The sequence below is a fragment of the Nicotiana sylvestris genome, chromosome 8, assembly GCF_000393655.2.
Source record: "Nicotiana sylvestris chromosome 8, ASM39365v2, whole genome shotgun sequence".
Lineage (NCBI taxonomy): Eukaryota > Viridiplantae > Streptophyta > Magnoliopsida > Solanales > Solanaceae > Nicotiana > Nicotiana sylvestris.
In genome coordinates, this window is record NC_091064.1 from 166,446,586 (window position 1) to 166,456,311 (window position 9,726).

At 37.1% G+C, this 9,726-nt stretch overlaps 2 protein-coding genes across 2 annotated transcripts; one reads left to right on the forward strand and one right to left on the reverse strand.

Annotated features, from left to right (window-relative positions):
- Nucleotides 1-278: 278 nt before the first annotated feature.
- LOC104210290 (RNA polymerase sigma factor sigC) lies at nt 279-6,378 on the reverse strand. The gene is made up of 7 exons (XM_009759162.2): nt 6,197-6,378; nt 3,947-4,104; nt 3,269-3,835; nt 2,950-3,180; nt 1,594-1,734; nt 1,293-1,493; nt 279-739 (listed from the first exon to the last, which is right to left on the reverse strand). The coding sequence occupies exons 1-7, from the start codon at nt 6,282-6,284 to the stop codon at nt 461-463; spliced, it is 1,665 nt and encodes a 554-aa protein (XP_009757464.1). The 5' UTR covers nt 6,285-6,378; the 3' UTR covers nt 279-460.
- A 2,239-nt stretch (nt 6,379-8,617) lies between these two features.
- LOC138875962 (uncharacterized) lies at nt 8,618-9,377 on the forward strand. Its single transcript, XM_070154841.1, has 2 exons — nt 8,618-9,208; nt 9,324-9,377. Exons 1-2 carry the CDS (start codon nt 8,618-8,620, stop codon nt 9,375-9,377), a joined length of 645 nt encoding a protein of 214 aa, XP_070010942.1.
- Nucleotides 9,378-9,726: the final 349 nt, after the last annotated feature.

The window sequence follows — 9,726 nt, forward strand, 5'->3', positions numbered from 1 at the left end:
GAGCCATTGTTATGTTGCAACGTGGGTAAAATCCTAAGAGTATATACTTTTGACATCAAAATCAGTGTCATTACTCTGATATCACAAATTGCTGAGAGTCCAGTTGTACAAAACTATTTGGGACCTTAAATATAGAAACCATCACTGAGTTGAATGCATAAATGTCTCTGATTCAAAGTTCTGAGTTACCATCTAAAAGCCAGGTTGTTGGCCAGCTTGTCATTTATGGTACAAATACATACTATAGAGATAGAAATTAGTCATCTGATAGCTGATGCTGACAATCAATGAAGTAAATTTATTTATCACGTCCTTAAACTTTACAAGATGTAAACAATACAAGGTTCTGATGGTATATGACTACTCTACAGATAAGAAGTATACAAGAAACATTTACTCTGAGATCGATCAAGTTTACAAATTGGTAAATACAAATGCTTATGGCTACGCAATGTCTGAACTATACAGAGTAATGAGTTAAATCTTGGAAACAATCCGCGCTTCTCAATTTTGTGAGAGCTCTTCGTTCTATTCTCCTAATCCACTCTTTACTTACTCCATAAAGCCTCCCAATCTCCTCGAGGGATTTGCGCTGATGATTTTCAAGACCAAACCTAAAATATATTACTTGCTGCTCTTTTGGATCCAAGCTTTCCAAAAGAGCATACATGTTGTCTATTATGTCTTCCCTAATGACAGTTTCCTCCGGGCTTACAATTGATTTATCTGGTGTGAGTTCCTGCCACGTAATGATTCAATAGCATTAAGATACTTTTCCAGAAGATAGTAATGTCCAAAAGGTAAAAGGTTAGCATGGAAATTAAGATACTTATCTAGAAGAGAGTGATGTCCAAAAAGTAAAATGGTAGCGGGAAAGGCTAGTTGTTAAAGATAATGAATTATCATAGAGTGCTTAAGGTACATTTCTACTTTTTCCAAACGAAGACATGATGCAAGAAGAATTACCATAAAAAAAAAGAATATGGTGTGAGAAGAAATAAGTTTATTCGCGTTTTGCAAGCTGTCTTATCACTACGTCATATGAGTGTATTTCTCAATAGATCATAAACCAAACTAGAAAGGCATTTCCTTCATTATAATTCCAACTGGCACAGTTTGACATCACGTCTTAACTTACAACAAAAAAACGACTATCCTCTATCCCAAAACTAGTCGAGAAACAAATATAGGTATTTCAAAGTTTCCAAATCAAAGGGTATAAACACAACTGTTAAAAAGGAAAAACAAAGAAAAGAGGAGAAGAAAAGAAAAAAGGAGGATCAGATTTTTACCAAAACTTTTGCACTGATGCAATGTCCAACTTTCTGATCAATTGAACCCACAACTCTCAGGCATTTACTAGCCATTGCAATCCTAGCCGTAGATAGACCCGTGTACTTGGCAATTTCATTATCACCTGGAAATTTTCCATGGCTCCTACTGAGAGCTTTTCGAGCCTTATGTATTTGATTTATTGCTTTGCATATAGTGAACTGCATGAATCCATTGAAAAGAAAAAGAGATAAAGTTTTGTTATACCTACATGAAACTGAAAGAAGATGAGTAAAATATCCCAGAAAGGAAATTACATACGGGAATTCGGATCCCTCTAGCATGCTGGGCCACCAATTTTGACAATGATTTTCTTATCCAATACTGAACGTAAGTTGAGAATTTGTATCCCCTAGTGTCGTCAAATCTTACAGCACCTTGTAGCACACCCATGTTCCCAGCCTGTAGCAACACAATTAAAAGATAAAAAAAGTAAATATTTCAGCTACTATGATTTCCAAAATGAAAAATAGCATCCATCATTCAGTAGTTTCCTCTTTAACCCGGTCTAGCTAGTTACTAGATAATCATATACTTTAAGCTAGCGATAGGTATGTACTTCCTTCTATTGACATATACTTGCAGTAGTGTATACTAACAATATATCTTTGTATATGCATGAAGGGAAAACTTGAAAAATACTTTGGAAGAACTATCATCAGACAATTTAGTAAGGAAATAGTCTTAGTACCAATCTAGTAATTGTAAAGCGAGGGTCAACATCTGTATGGAAGTTGTTAAAATAGAAGCAGACTATGATGGCATAGTTTTAGAGCATTCATGGAGATCCTTCATATCTGATAAAAGAGAAACGGACTATTATTTCATAGTGTAGTTTCTGGCCATTCATGGAGAATGTTCACATCTGACTCTCTTTTTTCTGTCATGTTAGGGTCCTTAAACATTATCGCATATATTTATATCAGCATGACCTCTCCCTGAAAAGATGCACTTTTTCCTTATTGAGTAATTTGGGTTGGTTTTCTGTGCTGAATCACATTCAAAGGTATGACGACAGTATGAGCATCCTTGTTCTTTTTTTTATAAGAGTGGACATGGTGTCCGGTTCAGCTTGCGTGCACCTCGATTATTTCCACAGGATACCTGCTACCTCCCACTAGCACATGTACCTAAAACTATCCACCAAGGCTTGGACAAATGGGAAGAAATCCTTTAGTGGTTTTGCCTCCGCTGGAATTTGAACCTGAGATCTCATGGTTCTCAACCTACTTCATTAACCACTAGGCCACACCCTTGAGTGCCCTTCTTTGTTTTTTTTTGGGGTGGTTATTTTCCTGGCTATGATAAGGATTGTGCCTAAGAGAGTTTCTATTATCCTGATTTAATTGTGAATATCTTGCTTTTGTTCTTTACTATGTGCAAGCAACTTGATGCAAAAGGGTTGCATCAGGAGAGCAAAGTGATTTCCAACATATGGTGGAGCTCTTAAAGGCGATTCAGATGGTAAGCTTGCATATCAATTTCCAAAGTTCTACTTTCTAACATAATAGAAAATTGGGAATTCAAGCAGTACGGTGCAATCGTGCTACCACCTCTATGGCTAAAATGGGAATGAAGAGTTGATGAAGGTATTTCGCTAAGACTTGGTTCACTAACCTGAATTAAGTCTTCAAATGCCACTCCAAGCCCCCTGTAGTTTCTTGCCAAATACAAGACTAAGGACCGTGTGCTTTTCAGAAGCTCATCCCTGCAATACCAACCAAAATGCAAGTGGTGCTGCAACTCCTTCTGTTCAACTCCAGCAGCTTCTGCCCAGCTACTGAAACTAGCTACTCGACCAGTTTCTTCTTCAAGGATTGACCTGATTCTTTCCAGTTCGGCCACCAGCTGTTTCATAGCAAAGAATTAAATTAAGATGTGTTCAGAATCTGTAAGAACTGTAATACAATATCTCTTAATAAAAATTGGTGACAACCTTAACACCTCTTGACATTTCTGCCTCATTCTTAGCGATCTTCTGTCTTTTATTTCTAGAAGCATGTGTTCTTTTCCCAGAATAAAACTTTGGCTGTTGCATATCCTCCTGGATGTTTTTGGTATGTGGATGCACTGTAATAATGTCATTAGCAATTCCGGATGCTCTGTTTCTCCTTGAATTCCGCTCTTGCTTTTTTCTAGAACGTACGACTACCTTATCTATTCCATTTCCAACAAGGTCATCTTTTTCAATTTCTTCAACAAGCTCCCTTGGCACGTCAAGCACTTCAGGAGAAGTAGAATGAAGTGTTCTTGAGAGACGACTATGAAAGAATTCTAAAGCTCCAAGCTTTTCTAGTTGCACCAGAATATCGTTTTCTAATCTTGACATCTCTGAATCAGCAAACATGTTTTCCAGCAAATCAATATTTTTCATTAGTAAACTAAAATGAGGGGCTCTGGTTGTGCTTAAATATGATGGTTTTTCCCCATCAGGTGATATCCCAGTCTTATCACTGCCAATATCTCCATATATATTGCTAGGGGATCCTCTGCCGATTCGTGTCTGGTGAGAGAGAGCACAAGTAAGCAATGGCATGCAATTTAGAAAACAGACTAAAGGCAAAAAAGATACTCCCTTAAGACAGGCTTTAGTTCTAACAAGGGAAGAACAAACCTTTATTTCTGTAGTTACTGATATATCACTCGTCCACAGTTGGGGGTCAGATAAACAAGTCCGCACTCTGAAAGGATCACTATGTGAAGGTTCACAGTCCCCGTTGATAAAAGGTTTGAGAGACCGAGCTGGATCGTATAAAGCCTCCTTTCCTTTGACTGTATATGAAGATGAGTTGTAATCAATAAAAAGTCCCTGTGTGGGTTCTTCCGTCAATGAAAAGTGACTTGACTAACTAGCTCTGCTTATCATTAAGGAGCCATTATACCAATGGTTTGGCTTAGATCCATTACAAACGATTAGATTTTCCAACCAAAGATGCAGATAAAGTATATATAATTAAATGACAAGTTCGGATCTATTTAGTTCAAAGGCATGTCAGACCAGATTGAAGAAACATCTCATAAAGTTACATCATTGAATTGCTACATTTCTTCAAGACTGTATCTGCATCTCCTCGTTTCAAGCGGAAACAAAATCCAAAATTACTTGAGCATGTAAAAGAATCACAAGTTTTCATATTGTACTATCTGACAAATCTCTGATAATTAACGATGAACCAGGATGAAAGGATTGTTGATTCCCGGAACGTATAAGTTATTTGCGCTGATAAGGACAACTGTTTTTGGTTTGAACATGAGATGTTAAAAGGACGAGAAGATCAAATTGTTTAATTGATTATCTCTACAGATCAATATTGCCAGAGACAAGATTTTTTCGATTATATCCAATTACAATAAAACATAAGGTAATCTGATGCACCTACAGTATTTCTCAATAAATTTCAAGTGAAGTAAGGATTTTTTCTGTATTCTCTCGAAGTTAAGAAATATGCATCAGAACTGGTAGGAACAGTCCCAAATTGCTCAAGTTTCCCATATAATTGGATTCATTTATATAATATGGTTTGTTTGTCACATACTACACTATTGCAATGACAAAGGATCCAGTAGCATCCACTAGCATTCATCATTCAATCAGAAAAGAATAGAAACTAGAGTGGAACTTCATTATACGTTATGTTGAACATTTCAGTAGAGGAAAGAAACTTTTATTGGTTGCACCTTGCACGTAACAGCTTTCCCACAAAGTAACGTTGAAGCAGCAGATAAGAATCATAAAGCAACAGCACGCTAACAGAATTGGGGTATAATTCGATTATGGTAACACAGTCTGAACTAAGGCCTGTACAGTAACCTAAACTGTTTGAAATAATCTGTGACATTAAATTCTTAATAATCCGGTGTCCGGTTGCCTTTTCTTTTTATTAGTAATATCATACGCGTATTAGCAACTATGTTGCTCGGACTCTCCAAAAGAGATCCCGCACCCGTGTCGGATCCTCCAAAAATGCACTAAATTTTGGAGAATCCGGCACGCACCCAACAACATTTTTGAAGAGTCCGAGTAACATAGATTAGCAATACTTGCATAAGAACATATACATGACAAAATACCCTTTATGAGTATTACTTTTTAAGTAATTCATCTCTTACTGGTTAGAATGATAACATGTTCAGAATTCCATTAGATTAAAAGGAGAACCCTCTTACGCCCTTTTGGAATTAAGTGGATGGAGCACAGATAAATGTAGTTTATGGGCAGTGGGTCGAGCCACCTACTGCATTCAGCTTGACCTATATACAAAGTTGAATAATTTCAACTAATATACATACACTATGTTCACATTAATTGTGAGGATTAATCATGAAATTGGCTAGTTTTACACTGGCTAGTAGCCTATCGCAACCTTCCTTTCCGGGCTTAGTGAATGTTGTATGTTCGCAGTAGTTGTCACTTAATAGTACTGATTTAAGCATCTTGGATCCACCTCCCACGTGGAAGGGAGAGGGTACAGAGAGGAAACATCTTCCACTATTCTAATCTAAGATCTTATCATAAATATGCAAGTCAGACATTTTTGTTAATAAGCTAATGTGTGTGATTAAAACACAGAGGTACAGGATCAACTGAACTAAAGACACTAAATCCCAAAGTATTAGTATACACAGTTGTTGATCATTATGAAACAAGACATGGGCATGAAGATACTTCTGAGTAATGGATTAAACAATCAACACATTTCCACTTCTTCCTAGGGGCCTTTTGCCTCAAAGCAAGCAGAAATTGATTTAATAAAAAAGGCTATTTACAATCTTTAGCACATAAATTGATGTACTCAAAGCAAGCAATTCAAATAAAAGAAAGAAGAGTGCTAAATGGGGATTCAAGTAATTGAGAGTTACTCACAAGAATGTGAAGAAGGCCATGCTGATGAGTTGGAGGAGAAAGGGGGTTGGACAGAGAAACCCCATTTGAGGTGCAGCCTAAAACCCATAGCCAAAAGGTTTTGTGGATGCAAGAGAAAGACTTGGAATTTGATGCGCGCATATACAGGTCTTGTCAGACCTGAGCCACTGGTTTCCCATCGCCTTTTCTTTTAGTTGGCTCTCACTTCCTTCACTAGTTCCAAATATCCACATTTTCCATCTTTTTTTCTCCCCAATATATTTTTTTTTTTTTGAAACTAGATATTTTTTAGTTTTGTCTTTTTGACATTCTTGAATTTCTCTCTGAAGGAAAAAATATTTTATTATAAAGCTCTCTACAATTCTCACAAATCTCCACACATAAAATAAGTTATCAATGCCCCTATTTATAATAGTATGAAACCTATTTCAACTAGAAACAGGAAAGCTTATTCCTATATTTATTCTAACTACAAATTCTATTTAGATATAAATTAAATAAACCAAATCCTAAATAACTAAGGTTTCCTACTACTACTTTGAATTAGTTTTTCAACATTCTCCCGCAATTCAAAGTTGTATATGTCTGACTTGTCGTTGTATAGTTATGTTGGAGCACTTTTCTCCAACTCTCAATTTTGATGAAAGTACATGTCTTCATCCCTCGATTTATTGAAGCACGTGTCTCCAACTCACGTTGATGCACTTTGTCACTAACATCCGATTTTATTGAAACACCTGTCTTCAACTCCCGTTGATGCACTTTGTCACCAACCATTGATGCACTTTGTCACCAACACCTAATTTTGTTGAAGCTCCTGTTTCCAACTCATGTGATGCACTTTGTCACCAACCATTGATGCACTTTGTCACCAACACCCAATTTTGTTGAAGCACCTGTCTTCAATACACGTTGATGCACTTTGTCACCAACACCCAATTTGGTTAACACACATAATCAACAACCAACTTTTTAAAAGCTCTCCAACTTTTAGAGAAGAATTTCTTTATTTTCTACTATATTTGTTTGCACCTCTTTAATTTTTATTTTTTGAATCTCTCTTGAAACTTTTCCTTGAATAGTCTAATTCTGTTGACAATTATCTATGATTTTGCCAACATATTTTTTGGCCAGACGGGCGGCACACATTGGCTAGCACCGCCGGCAGGCAACGGAAGCTACTTGATTCTCTCCCAAGATAGTAGAAGCTCTGATACCAATATGAAGGAAAAAATATTATTTTATTATAACTCTCTATGAAAGCTCTCTACAATTCTCACAAATCTCCACACATAAAATAAACTATCAATACCCCATATTTATAATAGTATGAAACCTATTTCAACTAGAAACATGAAAGCTTATTCCTATAGTTATTCTAACTACAAATCCTATTTAGACATAAATTAAATAAACCAAATCCTAATTTCGTTTGATGACAAAAATAAATAAATTAAGGTTTCCTACTACAACTTTGAATTACTTTTCTGACACTCTCGACTAATAGTCATTCCCTTTTCACATCTTAATAATATAACCGCACAACAAAAAGACACTTCTTTCTCAAAGTCATGTTGTAATTCTTCCCCGTTAGTGGAATTTTACTGGGTCGTTATTGTTGTAATTCATGTCACTAAAAGAAGAAAATAATAGCTCGTTTGGACATAAGAAATTTTTTCCTTTTTTCCAAAAAAAATTCACTTTTTTTCAAAAATTAGCGTTTGTTCATAAAATTTTTAATTTTTACTTGAAGATGCATTTTGAAAATTTTCGAAAATTTTAAAAACTCCAAAAAGCCATTTTTCGAAATTTTCACTCAAATCATTCACAAAACTTCAAAAACAACCCAAAATAATATTCATGTCCAAACACAATTCTAAATTTCAAATATCATTTTCATTAATTTTTTTTTTACCATATTTTGGAATTTTACAATTCTTATGTCCAAATGCCCACTAACTTATAATTGGCTTCCTTTTGCCCTAAAAAAAGTGAATTTGCGTTTATGCCAACAAGAATACAATTGATCTAATATGTGATCACGATGTATATTTCTTTTATTTTGTTCCCTTTAGATATTGTGCATAATGAATGTACTAATATATGATCGGGTTAAACGGTGATTAATATTTCTTTTATTAGTTGCTTGTTTGTTTGAATTGAGAGAGAGAAAAACTAGTGCAACTTGGTGGACCTGTAGCTTGTGTGGCCAAGCTTGTAAAATGTTCTTATTGCGAGAAGTGTTTTTTTCAAAAGTGTTTTTTAATTTTTCGTGAAAATTAGTTTGTGTTTGCCTAGTTGATTTGAAAAGCACTTTTGAGCAACACCTAGTATTTGACCAAACTTGTAAAAAGTATTTATAAGTGTATTTTTCTCAAAACCAAGGATAAAGCCCGGGAGTTGGAGGGTAGGTTATCCGCTATGGGAGCTTGGAGGAGTAGTGGAGACGCGAGCACTATGTGGTCGACGACGATGAACTATGTGAGGGAGGCGGCGAGAGAGGTGCTAGGTGTATCGAAGGGTTTTTCTGGCAGGCACCAAGGAGACTGGTGGTGGAATGACACAGTCCAAGGTAAAGTGGAGGCGAAAAAGGTAGCGTACACGAAGTTAGCAGGGAGCACAAGCGAGGAGGAGAGGAGTGCGAATAGAGAGAGGTACAAAGTGGCTAGGAAGGAGGCAAAGCTGGCAGTCACGGAGGCTAAGAATGCAACGTTTAGCCGTCTATACGAGGAATTAGGTGAGAAAGGCGGGGAAAGGAAGTTGTTTTGGCTGGTTAAAGCGAGGGAGAGGAAGGCCCGAGATCTGGATCAAGTAAGGTGCATCAAAGACGAGGATGGTAGAGTATTGATGGGAAAGTCCCAGATTAAGCAGAGATGGCAGACGTACTTTTACGGTCTTCTGAATGAGGAGGGGGACCGAGATATAAAGCTAGGGGACTTGGGGCATTCGAAGAGTCCCCAAGATTTTAGGTATTGTAGGCACATTAAGGTGGAGGAGGCCGTGGGGCGTTGCGTAAGATGAGTAGGGGTAGAGCGATCGGGCCAGATGAAATTCCGGTTGAGTTTTGAAAGTGTATGGGTAGAGCAGGATTGGAATGGCTGACTGGGTTGTTCAATATAATTTTTAGGACGAAGAGGATCCCGGAGGAATGGAGGTCGAGTACAGTGGTACCGTTGTATAAGAACAAAGGTGATATCCAGTGTTGTAACAATTATAGGGGTATCAAGTTACTTAGCCATACCATGAAAGTCTAGGAGAGGGTGGTGGAGGTGAGGGTAAGGAAGACGACGTCTATATCCGATAATCAGTTTGGGTTCATGCCGGGCCGCTCCACTACGGAAGTTATCCAACTTATTAGGAGGTTGGTGGAACAGTACAAGGATAAGAAGAAGGATCTGCACATGGTGTTTATTGACTTGAAGAAAACGCATGATAAGGTTCCTAGGGAGGTGCTCTGGAGATGTCTTGAGGCAAAGGGCGTGCTCATAGCCTACATATGAGCGATCAAGGATATGTATGATGGAGCTAAG

What these genes read in the sequence shown, in the direction of transcription:
- LOC104210290 (XM_009759162.2), bottom strand. Translation starts at nt 6,284, where the DNA reads ATGGGTTTTAGGCTGCACCTCAAATGGGGTTTCTCTGTCCAACCCCCT. An exon ending in CATTTGAAGACTTAATTCAG is followed by an intron (nt 1,735 to 2,949) that starts GTTAGTGAACCA and finishes GTGTTGCTACAG; the next exon opens with GCTGGGAACATGGGTGTGCT. An exon ending in GCATCAGTGCAAAAGTTTTG is followed by an intron (nt 740 to 1,292) that starts GTAAAAATCTGA and finishes ATTACGTGGCAG; the next exon opens with GAACTCACACCAGATAAATC.
- LOC138875962 (XM_070154841.1), top strand. Translation starts at nt 8,618, where the DNA reads ATGGGAGCTTGGAGGAGTAGTGGAGACGCGAGCACTATGTGGTCGACG. An exon ending in AGGAGGCCGTGGGGCGTTGC is followed by an intron (nt 9,209 to 9,323) that starts GTAAGATGAGTA and finishes TATAATTTTTAG; the next exon opens with GACGAAGAGGATCCCGGAGG.